Source organism: Fistularia commersonii, chromosome 17 (genome assembly GCF_037954325.1).
Source record: "Fistularia commersonii isolate RoL2024-O1a breed Wild chromosome 17, RoL_Fcom_v1.0, whole genome shotgun sequence".
Taxonomy (NCBI): domain Eukaryota; kingdom Metazoa; phylum Chordata; class Actinopteri; order Syngnathiformes; family Fistulariidae; genus Fistularia; species Fistularia commersonii.
In genome coordinates, this window is record NC_141300.1 from 5,944,090 (window position 1) to 5,961,487 (window position 17,398).

Sequence of the window (17,398 nt, forward strand, 5' to 3'; positions counted from 1 at the left end):
ATATAGAGGCCCACTTTGACCAAACACAGAGGAAATGCGGACTTTGAGCTTTACTTTGTTGACCAGTGACTGTGTGTATATCCCAGTTATTGCTGTAAAACATGCAAATTTTCACTTCAAATGTTCTAAAATTACATAGAAAAATAATTAGGTTACTGAAACCTTTGACCCAAAGTAGACACCAGCAGTGTAGTTGGTACAAATAAAGAAATTATGTGTTGAACTCCTCCTTCATTACCATCTACTTTCATAGTTTGTGGAGTGCTTTCACACTGATCTCAGGGAGAGCACCCGATACCAAAGATTTCACATCTGTGTCACAGTACCTTTCCAAACTATTACTGCCTAAATCATGGAAGAGGGGAATCACGAGCCAAACTCAAAGTTCTCAGTGAAGTTTCTGACAGATTATTCAGGCTCACTGAAATGACAGACTACAGTGCGATAGGACGGCGGGAGTCCTTGTGGGGTGCGGGAGCTATCTGTATCAGAACATTTACGAAAATGCAATGAATATTGTTGCAGACGTATGCGTATCTTTTTATGCATGCACGTTTTATTAACTTGTATGGGAGCCTCTTGGTGACTACCGTCTCTGCTGTGTTGAACAGCCTCTGAATGAGCAGGCGCTGACTTACCTACAGTACATCTCTGAACACACACCACTACTGTCCAGATCTGTTTTTCTGTTTCGGACCAACCGTCAGTTCCTGTGTGGGAGAGGTGTTTCAGCCAAAGGAAACTGGCATATGCTATTCCCTCTTTTTTCTTTTTTTTTTTTTTTTTTTTTTTCCATTTCCCTGTTCTCCCAACCCAGCTCATGAGAAACTGGGTCAGTGGGAGAGCACAAGAGAGAAAGGGAGGGATAGAAATGGGGGGATGTTTGTCCTTTCACATATGTGACTGTAGAGAAGAATTTAGAGAATGTTTAGTGTAACCTCCGTGTTAGCCTACTTTAAGTTTATTGTTTTTTCCTGAACGCGTAGTTTGAACGGTCCGCTTTCTGTTTCCATAATAAATCGGCCTTAATATGGACACGGAAAGCGGTTGTGTGTATGCCATCCTTGCCAGGGGCGAATAGCCAAGTGTAAATCATAGCATTATCATAGAAATAAGGAAACTGGCTGTGATACAAGATGTAGACGTGGTCTTACCAAGGAATGTATATCTGACTACAGTAAATATTTGAACAACCTTTATCAAAACGTTTATATCTTAGCCGCATGTACCGTGAGTCTGTTTCCCATGAGTGGAGCACAGCGACGCACATCCACATCAGACATTCAGGTGTACCCCCACCCTTGCGTGCCATATTAAATAATGAATAATTTCACTCGTTTGCAAATTCTGCTCTAATTGAACTCGTCTCTCCTGTTACATTCCCAGGAAGTGAGTTACTGCCAAGGGATGAGTCAGATCGCTGCCATCCTGCTGATGTACCTGAATGAGGAAGATGCCTTCTGGGCTTTGTCTCAGCTCCTGACCAACAGCAAGCATGCCATGCATGGTGGGTTTGGAAAGGGGGTTATGCACATTTTGAAATGTAGCTATGCAGACATGTGCTCAAATTAAGTTGAACAGTGATGTATAAATACATGCTTAGCAGGATATAAGTGTTTTGTAGGAGTCTACAAATATTTTCAATACTGTTTTTGTAAATGGCATTCCATCGCTGTGCGTCCACAAGATCAAAAGTTGACTCAGCCTGCTTTTCCAGTGACACATTCTGGGAAGAAGACACTATATTTATGTATAAGACTAAACTATGTAATCTCCACCCTAAAAGCAGAGAAACCCCTAATTATAATTGGTCATTGTTTTAGCTCTTTTTCATTAACTTGGCTCAACTCAGGGCAAGGTGATGTAGAAATACCTGTAGATTACAACTGCGTATTTGGATATGAATACTATTTTCCTTTCTGGTAAAATAGTTATGGGAGCCACATGACAAAGAATTTATGATTAATAATTTAGTTTAGAGCATTATTTGACAGCACTTTTCTGTACTTTCTTTTGAATTCACTGAACATATTCCTGCTTATTTCGGTGAGATTTTTTCTTGTTGCCCTCAAGCTACTTTTCCTCTGTCTTGCTAATTTTGAGGGAGGTAATTGTTACTAATTATCTATTCATTGCCACCACCATTCATCTTGTGTTTAAGTAAGAGTATCATTTTAGACAAATATTTTTTCTCTACTATCAAAACACACCAGCTGATATATTTGTTTTGACTGTGTCAGGATTCTTCATCCCAGGATTTCCCAAACTGCAGCGCTTCCAAGCGCATCACGAGCGCATCCTCTCCAAAATGCTGCCCAAACTCAGGAAGCACCTGGTGAGTTTTGATGCTTTTCATACAGCTGATGCTTTCAGTCTACGCTGGAGGTCTGGAGTTGAATTATTGCTTGGAAGGGCCCTGGCTTGTGTTCTATTTATTGCTACATTTTTAATTTTTTGATTAGATTTATATCGCTAAAGGCCACTTGTTCACCATGCTAGTGCAGAGTTGCAGGTCTGTATGAGATTTATAATGGCGAGGATTAGGCAGTGATTCCCTAATGAGACTGAAACCTTCCCCTCAGGAAAAGGAACAGATGACATCTGGGATTTACACCACCAAATGGTTCCTCCAGTGCTTTATAGACCGAGTGAGTGTTTTCATTCCCTCAGTTGCGCAAAGACCTCAAACTACTTCTCATATGTAACCACCAATGTCATCAGTATTTCTGAGCCCAAAATCACATCTGGCTTTATCCCATCATTTATTAATCAGACTTACTGCTGTGTCTTGCATAACAGACCCCCTTCACCCTCACGCTGCGTTTGTGGGACATCTATATATTGGAGGGAGAGAAGATGCTGACTGCCATGGCATATACAACCCTCAAGTTACACAAGAGTGAGTATGAGGCTGACTTGTCTTCCGTGCCATGCTGCACTGAATGAGTCAGGGACACCGGCTTCATGCCTGTGGCTGCTGTTGCTACACCAGTGAGTGTTACCTTGTGGATTACATCTCAAGCTGCCTCTTGGTTGGCTCTCTCTGCACTGGGTGGCTTACATAATGCAAGCGGTCGGTTGCTGCGGAGAAGATTTAAAGACTGACTTTTCATTGGCCGCCTGTGCAAGCATCACCACAGCACATTGGTTGCTTTAAGGGGATGCTTTCAGCTTTTGTTTGAACACACTTGTGTCCTACTTTGAAAAGTTTAACTCGCCACTGACCTTACGTCTGGTCTCCTCCGTCCCTCGAGTTAACCTGCCCGCTCCCTGTGTGGTTTGTGTCCAAACAGAGCGCCTGATGAAGTCTCAGTTGGAGGACCTGAGAGAGTTTCTGCAGGAACAGCTGGCTGCTTCCTTCTTTTTGCCTGATGATGTGGTGGTTGAACAGTTGCAGGTTGCCATGACTGAGCTACGCAGTAAAAAGCTGGATCAGCCTGCTCCAGGTGCAGTTTTGTGTCACATTATCTATCCCTTTCTCCTTCATGATGGGTTTCTAATCTTTCAACTCCTCTCATAGCCAAGTCAGAGGAGCTGCCAAAGAAACCCCTCGGTCAGGAGAGACCAGTTCTCATTTTCCCTCTGCAGCCAGACTCTCCCCTGGAAGTAAAGGTAGATCTGCAGGCCAACAGCCAGTCCAGTACTCAGGCATCACAGACAGATTGCACTGTCATTCATCAGACCACCTCTCCTGCTGAGCCCGAGGACTCAACCAGCATCAGCAGGTCAAACACACCCTCCCTGCCTTCGCCTGACCCAGTTGCAGCGCATGAGCAAGAAAAATCATCTCCCATAACGCAGAGTAATAGGCCGCCATTGCCTCCCAAACCAGGGAATCTCTGCGCGGACAGAGGTTTTATCAGAGACGTTAGCGATTCCGTCCCAGCTGTAAGCCGAACGGAAGATTTGGGAAATCCGAAGATGCAGCCTTTAGATGCAGAAACCCAGGAAGAGTCTCTGGATTGGCCTCCACCGTATGATCCCTCTGCTTTGGATCCCCTTACAATGCACACTGTGGAAGAGATATTGGACCTTCCAGACCTGCCACCACCACCATTATTTTACTCCAATCAGAGTAATCAGAAGCCCTCTGACAGTCACACATCCTCTCCACAGGCCTGGACCTACTCTGAGACCCAGTGCTGCTCCTCTTCCCAACAACCTCCCCCGCCTCCAGCCACACAAGTGAAACCAAAACTATGCCCAAAACCCCACCTACCACTGGAGTCGACACAGAAAAAGGCTTCGGTCTCAAAAACGTCCTCCCCCCATGCTTTCACCACGTCATCAGCATCATCGGCATCCAGGCACCCTCTTTCAAAGCCGACCAAGTTCCCAGTCTCTCTTTACGTCCCAGCGTCTGCCGGAGACAGACGGCCTTCAAACACCTCCCAGTACGACAACCTGTCTGAGGCGGACGAGGAGGACCGCTGCCCGGACAGGCTGAGCTCCACGCCCGAGGAGGGTCCAAGCTTGCACTGCTATCCGCTGCCTTCCTTTGACAGAGACTACGACCCCACCCTCTACCCCCTGCCTCCGCCTCCCGTCTTTATCCCTCCTTCCCCTTCTTCTCCTACTCCACTCTCACGGCCGGCACTTTCCAGTTTGCCTCAGGAACCAGAATATGAAGGAGACGTCAGCTGGGTGGAGGATACGATCATCCCCCCTCCTCCGCCTAATTTCGCCGACAGACTCAGTCCTTTTCAGTGCAATGCCACCACCTGCTCAGACCAGCACAGAGCCGCCTCACCCACCACCTACTCTAAGCCTTTCACTCGGGGCCCCAGGGACCATTCTGCCTTCCCAGCACCACTGCTGTATACAGGCTCCCCCCCGGGCCACCCGCGGCCCTCAGGACAGTCTGCAGTTGGGGTACCTGTGATCCGAACCAGCCCCGACTTCTGCAGGGTGCCTCAAGGTGCGCCGCAACTGCCCAAATCAGTGACCTTTTGAATTTGGAGAATGCTCCTTTGAGTATGCATCAAGACTTTTTATGTATAATTAGCCATTTTACAGTCTAAAGACCTTTAAAGGCCAGTAGCTTTCCAATGTCAAAGATTTTTTTATGTGTGTGTTCGAGCGCGCGGGTGTGTGCGTGTGTGAAGGAACTTTTTATTGCTTTATATAGGTATCAGTGATGCTTTTTGGCAAGGATAGTTATCTTTTCTAAGTGTCAAACCTCTATTCAAAACCGTTGTCCGTGTTACTGTTTGCTGCAGACAAAGTGGGTGAGTAACCCCAACAGTTTGTTGTCATTTTTACGTTTGTGACACCAGACTTTGTTTTGTATTTGTATGAAAAAAGTGTCAAAAATACTGCCATTTCTTTCTGTCCAGTCAGTGTTTCAGAAAAGTGTCTTAATGTGACTGCAGTGCACTGAGGGCTTCGACTCTCACAAGGGCTTCTGTGGGAGCAGAACAAGGTCACCTTTGCTGAAGCACCCGAAACCTCTACATTTGTATTGCATTGACGGCGAACAGTGAGCCGGCTCACATAGCGTGCCACATAGCGCTGAAAAACTTCTATAGCAAAGTTTATCAACTGTATCTGAAGGTCAGTGGACCATAACACAATGTTGCACCGAAGCAGGTTGCAAACTTGAACTTGTGAATGAACTAAGTCGTGGCCACCAGCAGCAGGGATGTCTTGGTGCAGCACATCACGGTTGTAAATACTGAAGCGAGCATCATTCTCATGTAGTACAGTCATTCTTTCCCCAGGAAGGCAGCAGTGGTCACTCCCTGGGTTGCTGCTTTTCTTTTTTGGTTACATTGTAATTTTTATGACATCAGTTCACGAGAATTGGTTTCAGTGTTGTGTTTATCCTAAGTCATTTCACAGCTCTAATGCACCACACATGCATGGATCCAGGCTAATGATGTTGAGAAGACTAACATGGGACAAAAGAGTTGTCAATAGTATAAATGTTCATATATGAAGAGTAGCTGCCCAGTGGTGAAAGTGTTTCAGACAAGACGGTAATTCAATCTTCCTCCTCAGTTAAAAGGTTTCTGAATACAAAGCAACTGCCAATCACTTCATGGAAATTTTTTGTTTTTTGTTTTTTCCTGGTCAGATGTTTCATCTTGTGCATTTTAATTCGATAAAGAGAAATGGAAATTGAGCCATACTGTTACTGGGCCTTTGGGACAGGGCATCGTTCCAACACCAGAGGGATGCTTTTATTTCCTTACACAAATATATTTCCACGACTTGAGCATAATCTGCACTAAATCCCAATCACATTCACGGATGTTACTGATGTAAATATGCCAGCATTCTTTCTTCACAAAAGTCTTGTTGGCTTTTTCTTGGAAATCGATGAAAAGCCACCAAAACTGACAACTTTGATGAAGGTGTGTTCCTCCTTGGGTAATGTTGCAGCCATGACAAGGTGTTTTTAGAATCTGCCTGCTAGTTTGGACAAAATTGAAGGAATAAAAGACAACTGCTTTTGTAGAAGTAACCAGGACGTACAGTATGTCAAAACCAGTGTCTCACAGCTTTTTGTATCCTTACACCTGTTTCTCTTTTTGGACTGACTTTCTCATTGCAAAGGTTTTATAATTCTATATTGTTATTCAGTCATTTTCTAGTGCAATTACTGCAAAAAAAAAGTTTTGATTTTCATAATCGGATTTTCATCCTCCAGGTTGTTAAAGAGTTTTGGTCTGAATGCTGCATTCATTTATGGAATAAATTCATTCCCCAGGAATTGACTATTGAAAGACATGTTTGCCATCTGAACTTGATCTGTCGTGAACTCTGCTTCAGATTGCCCCAGACATCAGCCTGACCATAGGTTCTCTTTCAACTGCATTGTCTTTTTTTATAAACTCACAGACATCTCTTGTCTCATTTACCACAGAGAAGCCTGATCTCTTTTATTGACTTTTATTAAACATTCATTGTGTATCACTGTACCATAGTTATGCTCCGGCGGTGCGCGGGCTTTCCAAAGAACATTTAAAGACAACCAGTCCCACCCCGCGAAAAAAAAAGCTTTAAATATAAAGGCTAATAAGGTATTTAAGATGTGCTTTAGGCACTGATTCCCACAACCTTCATTTTTTCCTTATTTGTGACCACTTCATTACAGAAGCAATCAAGTGCATCAAGGAACAAGTTCATATTTACTATATAAGTCTTTACCATTCATACAAATGAAGATTTTACATCTATTTCAGATGTCCCATTTTATGTATCGTTTGTGAGTCACTTCATATGCTGTCAAAATAACAAATGTATATATATATATATATATATATATATATATTCAAGATGGGTATTTTTCATAGCTATAAACTTTTCAGTATAAAGCATTTAATTCAAAGTGCATTTAGCAAGATACTGTAGTATCTGCTGGTGTTTACTCTGCTGGTGTTTACTCCTGAGCCGTCACTACACCAGTGAGCGGCACCCTCCGGCTGGACTGAGTGTATTTGTGTGTGCTGCCATCCAATCCCTTATATCCTCAGCTGACCCATAAGGTTTGACAGGGAGCTGACACTGTCCATGAGTTTGGCGTCGTCCTGCTGTCCCAGTGTGGCTCCAGCCAAGCGTGTGGTACCGTTGGACCCGAGGATACACGGTAGACTCAAGAAAACCTCCTTGCTGATGCCCCCCCAGCCCTGAAGCAAGATGAGACAGCAGCATGAAACATAGAGCCAAACATCCACAGTGACATACAATTACATACAACATACAAAAAGTGAAATCACTTCATAGAAGCAAGATTCAATGAGATGAGACACAACTTCATCATGTGACAGGATGAGTTTCAGTAGATGTACTGTCGTGCTGTCTGGGCTGCGCTACCTGGGCCAGTGTGGAGACGGAGTGGATTTTCTTCTTATCCATCAGGATGCTGTTGGTGATGTCGGCCAATGATAAGCCCACCGACCACGAACGCTGGCCTCGGTTCTTCATGATGTCGAACGCTCTACAAGAAATGCTTGGGCTGTAAATTACATAGTAGCACGTGTATATAATGTACATATGCTACATTTCTGTGGTTGAACTAATTATTGATCCGTTGGACAAATTGTCAAAGTTTTAAAGCATATTCTTTCTAAAATATTCATTGCTGCTGGTACCTGTCTAACAATGGTTTAGCAGAGCTGGATCCTTGGCTGATCTCTGGCACCCTGGCGAAGCTCATCTGAGAGTTACTCATTACTGCTACTGTAAAACAAAAACATAATTATGGCACATGAGATTAAGAAGCAGAGTAGCATTAATATCTGAAAGAAGAGAAATGACAAAGGCTGGGAATTAAGAGAAACCACACTGGGGAGAGATGGAGATGTTGAAGAGCATGTGATCTTGTCTTTAAATATTTAATGGTTCCTTTCTGGCTGACCTTTATTGTCTGAAAGTTCTCCAATAACCCAGGCTTGTCTGTGCGTGTTGAGCTGGATATCCAGGACGTGAGTGAGCCGCTCTGAGTCCAGATTGCAGCCGGCTCCAATGACCCTGGTCGGTGGGAGGCCACTCTGCCTCCATGCGACGTGGCTCATGACGTCCACTTGAGAGGAAAGGTTGACAAGCTTGAATTTACAAGTCTTTTTGTGTCTGTGTGTGTGTGTGTGTGTGGGGGGGGGGGGGGGGGGGGGGGGGGGGGGAGGTCTTCAACTGACCTGGTTGGGAAGCGATGAGCATGACAGCATTTGGACTAAAATGGGCCACACTTGGAATGATTCCTCTGTACAAGTCAACGTTGGTTTGAACCACGCTGACATAGGACTGCTCGCTGCTCCAAGCATTGGCGGTCACTATGACAACCCTGGAGCCCGCAGAGGCAGACAAATCTAAATAGAAAAATTAAAAAGGCATGAATGGTGTCGGGCCAAGAAGAGATGAGTATAAAGAAAGGTCAAAGTGCAGCAAAACTCTAGAACCTGGCGGCCATTCTTAATGCTCAGTCTTCCAGAGCACAACGACCTGACCGCTTGGACAGTGAAGAATGTGACACACCTCTTGATACCTCAACCTTGGGTAGACTGAAAATATCCAGATCGGAGCTGCCGCCTTTGGTGGAACTCTCAGCGACGTCGATAAAAATAAGCTTGTCCACAACACACTTGATGGAAATGGAAAAACACAATCAACTCTCAGCTTTAGAGGAATGTTACATCCTGCCTCAAATACTCAGTATCAAAGGACTAGTGTTTGCGAACTAGTGACATCTAGAGGCTCACTTAAGAACTGTAACCCCACAAATCCAGTACAAGTTCAAAATAACAACACGGCGGCAACAATTCCTGGCAAAATATAACAAGTACTCTATGTCAACCAAGTACAAGATGACAAGGGAACCATCTTCAAAAACCATCTCTTGTCTCTTGGATGGAGTAGGTAAGGGGAGCAGGTGAGGGGATATGATATTTTGGAAATAAGAGATTACCTTCGCCAAAATGCTCATCACTGACGCCATTCCTAAATCACCTGCCCCGATAACCGAAACTTTGTTGACGGGAAAATCGTGATGTCTAATACTCCCTGACAAAGAAAAAGGATTATAATTATAAGTAGTGTTTATGGGAGCGCAGAGAGTCGGGCTACATGTCAAATCAAGCACCGTCGTTGAGCTGCAATTTTGAGACGTAAGCCAGAAGCTCATGAGGGTCTTTGCCGTCCCCTGTGGCCTTCATGGACAGCGGGGGATCCTCCTGAAACTTGGCAATCATCTCCTTCAGAAGAAGAACTACGGATGACTTGGGCTGTTCAAAAACAAAAACGAAGAGGAATGAAAATGTGACATGGGAACCACAAACACAGAATATCGACGGACTGTAAAGTAGAGAACCTTACAAAGTCCCAGTTGTGAAGCGCCGGCAGATATATCCTTCCCCTGGCGTCTACATGCTTGCCTTCCCTGATCACCATGTCTGTTGTTGGCCTCAAGAGACATATGGGTGGGGTGAAGGGGAACGAGTCCAACAGCCACAGCTGAACGGGGAAGTTGTAGGAGCGGCCTTTTAGGATAAAGCGACCGAGTTCAGTACAGAAGAAGGACAACATATTACAAGTACGGTTTAATCCATCGTGAAAGCTCTGAATGTGAATCTTACCGTCATGCTGGACGGGAATGTTACCCACTAATTTGAGAAGCTCTTTCTGGGAGCCATCATTAAACGCTGAAATTTAGATGGAAGAAAAACACACATGTACACTATGGCTGGGGCATGTGGGAGAGAAACCAGAGGAAAAGTCATCTCAAAAAGAAACAACTCACTGTACGTCCCCAAGGACGGGATCATCCCGGGAAAGAGACGATCAATTTTCTGCAGCTCGTTCACAGCAACATCGTGAAATTTGTACTAAAATAAGCAAAATTAAAATAAAATGAAAAAAATAAATATATAAAACTCACATATGATTTGTGAGCCATGTAAATATAGACTGCTTAATGGGAAATGTACATCTACAATAATCTACAATATGGACTGTTAATCCCGGCCAGTAACTTAATGCTTTTGATTGATCTTTTGTATTGTTTTGACATTTTAAAGGAGGAGCTCAGTTGTGATTTGAGTATTTGCCCAGTATTGGTCCATTTTAATCAGCTTACATTGCAATTTCACAGGTTTAGCAGAATCAGCAGCAATATTGACGAATGTGCCCCAGTATGGGAATTTTTTTGAAGTTGATGTCCTGTGTCTCAGATGAATACTTGCTGAATAGAATAACATTTTATGTGAGCAAAACTGTAATAAAGGACAGAATCCACTGCCAAGCACTTAATTGAAGCACAGATTAGAACCTATGCTGATACATAAAAAACATTTGTTTGCTATGTTCAAAAATCAAATGCTTCCGAGAATCCTAATGTCTTATGCGACACACGTGAAACTTTTAACATTGAATTCAACATGAACGCTATCGTCGGCCTATTTTTAACATTTAATCCCCCTTGCAGAGTGCAGTCTGTTCCTAAGGTCAACTGACTGACAGTTGGATCTTTCATTTTATTGTTTTTTTAATTGAATGTTTAGGTTGTCTACTAGAACTCAATTTCTGCCTCCGTTCCGACTCTTGTGAAAAAGTGATTGGCACTCCCCAGTTTGCCGGGAGTCGTCATGACTGAGCCAAATTTCAGGTGAATGCGGCCGAGAAATTCAGCGATTTCGGTGACTCTACATCGCCTAACTATACTTTTAAATCAGTATCTCGTTAGAAAGTAAAGCGAGAAATAATATTGTCCTTGGCATTGAGGCACTTTATGACTGTCACAAACATATGCGGCACAACTGGTTTGGCGAGTTGGAATCCTTCGGTGACAGAGAAGCTAGTTCTCGTTAACATGCTAGTGGTTTTTAACATCGTTCTCTCGTCTTCCTTTCAGTGTTCCGTACTCCTTTTCGACTGACCTTAGACAGGATACGCTGAATCTTCTCCGAACTGAGATCCATCTATACAGGTAAACTAAGACCGCTCTCCTTGCCGGCAATTTCACGTCACTACCCCGATTGTTTACTTCTGACTTTACAAACTTCCGCGAACTTTCTGGAGCTCCATCAACAACTCCCGCCTACCTGCAAAGTCAGCCACGGTGTCTGAGAAGGGACAAACTACCCCCGAAACCGATTTGAAATAAAGCGAAGCCAAAATTCATAAAAACACAGCAAACAGAATTCAACACATCATACAACACAAATTGATTTTCTTTTTGCTTCATTGGAAATACACAACCGATATGTGATTGTCATACTCAAAAGATAATAAATAAAAGACTTGATACATTTTTTTCAAATCCTTTTAAAGAGAAACAACAGAACTAATTTTTTTGTCCTGCATATTACTGATTTTATGATCAAGGTTTGTGTGTGGGGGGGGGAGAAAATGCAACATGTTCTGTTCAAAAATAGCATGTAATTAGCGTTTGACTCTGGATGTCATTGTTAGTCTAAAAATCACTCGCTCACACTCATGTCAATTTGTAACCTTGGACTATGGTAGTGCATTCTGCCGGGGTTATAAATAACGGGTGGAAGGAGCTAACTTTAAATTACCTAATGACTCATGCTCGCAAGAATTGTGCATTTAAAGTCTTCAGAGCACTATCTGGTCGACATAGACTTTTCAGTTTTTTTATTTCAGTCAATTTAGCGTCACTCCATTCAGCTGTAGTCCGAGCACAGGGTGAGAATGGAGAAGGCAACATAGTCCATGTGTGGTGAGGTGGACACAGTCAGTGGGCCGTCCTGCCTGCCAGCAGGGCTTCGATTCAGCCAAATAGTTCAAGGGCGTCAGCTCATTTTTTTCCTCTTGGCATTTTTTCTTTTCATCTCCTCTTCCTCTTTTCTCTCTTCCTCCAGATCTTCTTGTACAGCCAATCTCAGACTGCCGTTGCCAAGCACAATAGTAATGTTAGCGCAGTAAATATGGTTGCTTAAAAGAATTCGAAGCGTATTGTCTACTCACCTCCGAGCCTCTTCTTTCTGCATGTCTTTCCAGCTGCTCTCCATGAATTTAAGCGCATAGTCACTCTCATCTTTGTATCTAAAAGGGTAAACAGGACATTTTGACATTTTGTTGACGTTGGTCACAAATACACTGAAATGGCCTGTGGGTGGGAGGCTTACTTGTTTCGATCATAACCAAAAATTTCCCGAATGTGTTTTGATACTTCCTCCTGATCATCGCCACTGTCGTCAATGAAATCATCCATTTCAGAGTCATACTCTTCTTCCTCGTATTTTCTCTTGTAGGCAGAGGTGATCGGCGGCAGCATTGTACCTGGGGGGTAGGCATGTAATGGTATGGTCAGCATGTTCATTTCAAAATTTTACCTATACTAAAACTTGAAAGTTTAAACAGTCACCCTAATGCTAAAGGGAATGAAATTTCAGCCCCTATATCCCAGTTTAAAGCACTGTGTAGGGCTCTGTTGAAACTAAAAAGTCTTGGCATAGATGTGAGGCTACAAAAATGCAGAAATATAATCAACCAACCTCTTGTACACTCACCCTTGTTACCAAATACGCCAAACTATTTGTTTTTTGTCTTTTTTTTTACCCCTCACTACGCTTGACCACCTGGCCTTCCAACAGGAAGTGCAAGTAATTTGTGCAGCAGGTAAAATGATAAAAAAAGAAAGTCTGAGTTAGTCAGAGCAACCACATACTTCAATTGGAAAGAAGTCTCTCGTTAAAATATTTTTCTTCTCAATGAGCGATAAACTGCCAATGTGCTTTCAGGAGGACCAAAGAGGAGATTTGTAGATGTGGAATAAGAACTTGAAGTTACAGAACAGGAGGCAGAGGACAAAGTTAGATGAGGGCAGATGAATCGCTGTGGCGAAGAGCCGAGAGGAGGAGGAGGCGGTGAGGTGTTAGAAAACGGACCTTTCTCGTTCTATGAACAGCTATGTCTTACAATAATGCAGCCTCAAGAGACACCATGGAAAAATATTCAAGAGGGATAGGAAAGGCGGTGAGAGATGGAGATAATGAAACAAATAAAGTGACCCGAAAGCTAAGATGAGGAATTATGATGAAGCGTTTGCTGCCCTTGGGTTCACTGTGACTACGGTGGGAGACAAAGAAAGACCAGTATGTTTACTGGGTCTAAAAATGTTGGCAGCGGACAGCATGAAGCCAAATGAATTAAGGCATCACTTAACGACATTACACCCCAATTATGCTGATAAGCCGCTTGAGTTTTTTCAGCGAAAACATGCCCAATATTGGCAACAATCATCCTGCTTTGTGAAAGCTACTTCAGTAAACTCGCGAGCACTGTTATGTTATTACATTTTAAGAAAGTTATTCTTTGCTGCAAGTTGATATATATTTCTTTTTCTTTTCTTTAATGTTAATAAGAATACAGTGTTGTGCAGGGGTGTACATATAGCAATTTTATAGACAAATGTGGTTACCGAGTGTAAACGCCCACATTTAAAGTGTCCACTTGTGATTGGTGGGGTCTCGTCTGAACAAGGCATAGAGGTTGGGGTTAAAATCCTTGCACAGAGACCACCAGGGTGTGGTCACCTTTAATCACCACCAGCCAGATATATTTGACTTTTTTTCTTTTACCTGGGGGTCTGTTCATAGGTCTTGGCGGAAATCCCGGGTAAGGTGGCATGCCTGGTCTTTGTGGCATGCCTGGTCGAGGAGGCACTCCTGGCCTGGATCCACCAACGTTCTTAGACGATATGGTCTCTGAAACCACTGTACACTTGGGTCTCCCAGGTCCTGACACAACATTGCTTGTGTGTTGTCCAGGTATTGGTCGACCGGGTGCCATCCCTGGAGGTCGGGCTCCACTGCCTCCAGGGTGACCCAGTGAGGTACCCCTGCCTGGTCTTGACTGTGGGATACCCCCTACTTTTGCCTGAAGTGTTCCTCCAGGCCTTACAAGAGGTTGGTTTCCTGATTTTAGAGGGGTGCCTGATGAAGGTCTGGCAACTGAATTACCACTTGGTTTCACTGAATAACCTCCGGGCAATTGGGGATCACCTCTTCCTGATTTGTGGCCTCCAGCTGTTGGTCCCTGCCTTACTGGGCTTTCTTGAACGGGCCTGTTCTGTTGGAAGTTCCCGTGTTGAAATTTCTGAGCAGCTGCAGGGGGAGGTCGAGAGCCAGGGATACCTGAAGGTCTTCCTGGAACTGATGATGATCTCTCTTTTTTCACAATAAGGTCACTTGAGATGCTGGATTTGTGGCTGGATGAAGGTTTAGGGGGACCATGTTTGGCTGAAACCTGAGAAGATGTGGGTTTTAATGAAACTTTGTTCATGGCACTGGATGAAAGGTTTGTTTTCGATCTCTCTCTTTCAACATGAGACATCTTAGGCCTTTCTTTCTCTTTGTCACCAAAATGCACCTTTGGGGTGATTCCTTTATCCATTGGCGCTGAGTGTGGCTTCTTCTTTATCCCACATGGCTGGGCTGGTCTTTCTGATGAGTTCTTCTGTGCTTTGGAATTTTTCTGTTCCTTTGCTGAAGTACTTTTTCTTGCTGAGCTGGAACTCGACTGAGATTTGTGGTCCTTTTCTCTCTCTGCCTTTGTGTCTTTATCCCTTCTCTTAGCCTTCCGCTCCATCTCTAATTCTTTTATCTCGTCAGCTGTGCGTAGCCGCTCTTCTTTTTTCACAACCTTTGGTTTCAGCTCAACTGGCTCATACTGCTTCTGCTCCGCTAATTTGAGCAGGTCTGCAAAGTTCATTGATGAAGGAGGCTTCGGTGGTCCACTAGGTTTTTTAGAGGAGGGCTTGCTGCTACTTGTAGTAACACCATAACCGAGGATTTTGCTAGGCCTCAGTGGCTCTGGCTCCTGCTGCTCCTCCTCTGAGTCAGTCTGTTCATATTCATAATTATCCTCATCATCCCCTGGATCGCCTGAACAATTTCCAAATCCGTCTGCATTCATAGCTCTATCTCTTTCCATTTCCTGCTTTGTTCTCCTCTTTTTAGGAATATCAACTACAGGGATCCCATTGTAACCTTTAAAATTGTCTTTCGTCCTGGAAGCCATGGCTCGTGCTTTACGATCCGACTTCAGCTCCACTCTCTTGGCAAGAAGCTCCACCTTCTGCTTCTTCATTTCCAATTCTGAAATGTGTAAACAAATGTAACTGGATTATCATCAAACCACGTGTACACTTTATACATTTATATACATATATATAAAAGGAATATGTGTACTATATATCAATACCCTTCTGTTTGGTCTCAATCTGTTTTTTCTTGAGCAGCGCAGCCACAGCAGCTGGATTTACACCTTTTGACCTTGGGTCCTTTTTGGGAGGGCCAGCTTGTAAACTGTATCTCTTTTGCTGAAAATACAACACCACAAACAAATAGACATCACCAAATATGGTAAATACTTGAAATCCCCTTTGCTGTACACAAGAATCCACATGAAAAAAACAATACAGCGTAGCACCCTTCCTATTAAGCAGTCACTCATTTGTACATCATTGTGCTGTGGAATTGGTCTACAGCATCACCACAGTGGACGTTGACAAGTGAGAAGCACTGATAGGAAGGGCAGCCTACTTGATCTGGACAGAGTCTGGAGGTGGGTGAATAAAAAAAGAACGCGTAAGGCCAAAGGGGCTGATCTGGGGAAGGACAATATGGCACAAGCCATTGGACTGTTATCATTGCACATTATGATAATTAGTATGATGATCATGATTGCTCTTATTCTAATGGTGATTATTATTAATACTACTAGTGGTACTATTGACTGTTTTATTGCGTTACGTTTTTGTTAAATTTAGTGTAAGGCTGTCTATTATTTACACATTTGCCGATCTTTCATCTCCTCTGTACTTGCTGCTGAACCATAGAATTACCCCTTTTAGATTCAAGAGGCTCATTTCACTCAATTTTCGAAGGAATCGTGTTCGACACTTCAGTAAAGAAACAAAACAATCTTAACAGTGAGAGCCATCCTTTGAATTAGTACTTATTTTGGCTGAAACATCTTCACGTTCTTCGCTAGCAGCTAAATTAGCCGACAGTTAAATTATCTGAACCTCGCTGACAGATGAGCTGGCACTTGTGATCCCACAAGGTTGCATATGGATTCCAATTTTCAGTCCTGTCTGAGAATGTTGGATGCAAATAAGAGTTTTTTACTTACCTGTGTGCAAGTTCCGCCCTGGTTTTGCGAGGCGATGTTCAATATATTATCGAAGTCCATCATGTTGTCAGCAAGAAGATACTATAAACTTGCCTTCGATGCGCTTCGAACAAAACTCCAAGTGTGCTAAGGTTTATCTTAGCATTTACCCCAGAATCAACCTAGGTTTCAGGTTTTAAAAACCACTTATGTAGCTATAAAGAAATCAATTTGCCGAATAATGTACGGTGATTAAACATTTATATTCAGCACTTTGACAGACTTTGCCTCATCAGCCTGTGTTAGCAAAGTTAGCTAACCTAGCGTTGAGCAAACCAGGCTTATATTAGCCAACCAAGACGCCTGTAAGGCAAAGCTCCTTTTTATACTAGTAAAACACAGCGTACTCGAGCAAGGTCCATCAGTGAAAGGCATGTTGACAAAAAAAAGACAGAAAACTAAGCCTACTCATGATAAGATAGACTAACAGTACGTAACAGCGAAAATTAAAGGGTTCTGAGTGTGGTCTGAGGAAGTGAGACGTTCACCGTTACGTACTTCCGGTTTCTCCCTGCGCTCCGACAGTCCGCGTGGAATTAGTCATCGAACTGCAATACCATTATTCGCATGGGACTATTTCCTCAAAAATTACGATATATGAGGTGATATTACCTTTTTTTGTATCCATTATGAGTGTTTTAGTTTGTAAAAAAAAATGAGCCGTGAAAGAGGACATTTGGATAATGACATTAAGTTTGCAGGTCTGTGCTGTATAGTTTTAAGACAAAATGATCGAGATGAATTGAATTTAAGGAAAGAT

General features: G+C 43.2%; 3 protein-coding genes across 5 annotated transcripts in view; 1 reads left to right on the forward strand and 2 right to left on the reverse strand.

The window, feature by feature from the left end:
- LOC147224873 (uncharacterized) overlaps positions 1-7,634 on the forward strand; it is a 24,311-nt gene extending 16,677 nt beyond the window's left edge. For both annotated transcript variants that reach the window (XM_086163008.1, XM_086163009.1), the window contains exons 9-14: positions 1,387-1,507; positions 2,241-2,335; positions 2,583-2,648; positions 2,800-2,899; positions 3,294-3,446; positions 3,521-7,634. In XM_086163008.1, coding sequence (XP_086019134.1) covers positions 1,387-1,507; positions 2,241-2,335; positions 2,583-2,648; positions 2,800-2,899; positions 3,294-3,446; positions 3,521-4,953 — 1,968 coding nt within the window. In that variant the 3' untranslated portion in view covers positions 4,954-7,634. The remainder of the gene's footprint in view (positions 1-1,386; positions 1,508-2,240; positions 2,336-2,582; positions 2,649-2,799; positions 2,900-3,293; positions 3,447-3,520) is intronic.
- uevld (UEV and lactate/malate dehyrogenase domains) lies at positions 6,879-11,550 on the reverse strand. 2 transcript variants are annotated; one of them, XM_086163011.1, is made up of 12 exons: positions 11,373-11,550; positions 10,238-10,322; positions 10,074-10,139; positions 9,814-9,977; positions 9,581-9,722; positions 9,407-9,501; positions 8,977-9,082; positions 8,640-8,810; positions 8,363-8,527; positions 8,097-8,184; positions 7,819-7,942; positions 6,879-7,631 (listed from the first exon to the last, which is right to left on the reverse strand). In XM_086163011.1, exons 1-12 carry the CDS (start codon positions 11,412-11,414, stop codon positions 7,467-7,469), a joined length of 1,413 nt encoding a protein of 470 aa, XP_086019137.1. In that variant the 5' UTR covers positions 11,415-11,550; the 3' UTR covers positions 6,879-7,466. The 2 variants fall into 2 exon arrangements, with proteins under 2 accessions (XP_086019137.1, XP_086019138.1); XM_086163012.1 differs by lacking the exon at positions 11,373-11,550 and having other exon boundaries at positions 9,809-9,977; positions 10,238-10,311.
- Positions 11,551-11,659: 109 nt separating this feature from the next.
- spty2d1 (SPT2 chromatin protein domain containing 1) lies at positions 11,660-17,098 on the reverse strand. The gene is made up of 6 exons (XM_086163010.1): positions 16,600-17,098; positions 15,667-15,784; positions 14,043-15,560; positions 12,588-12,741; positions 12,427-12,504; positions 11,660-12,345 (listed from the first exon to the last, which is right to left on the reverse strand). Exons 1-6 carry the CDS (start codon positions 16,660-16,662, stop codon positions 12,252-12,254), a joined length of 2,025 nt encoding a protein of 674 aa, XP_086019136.1. The 5' UTR covers positions 16,663-17,098; the 3' UTR covers positions 11,660-12,251.
- Positions 17,099-17,398: the final 300 nt, after the last annotated feature.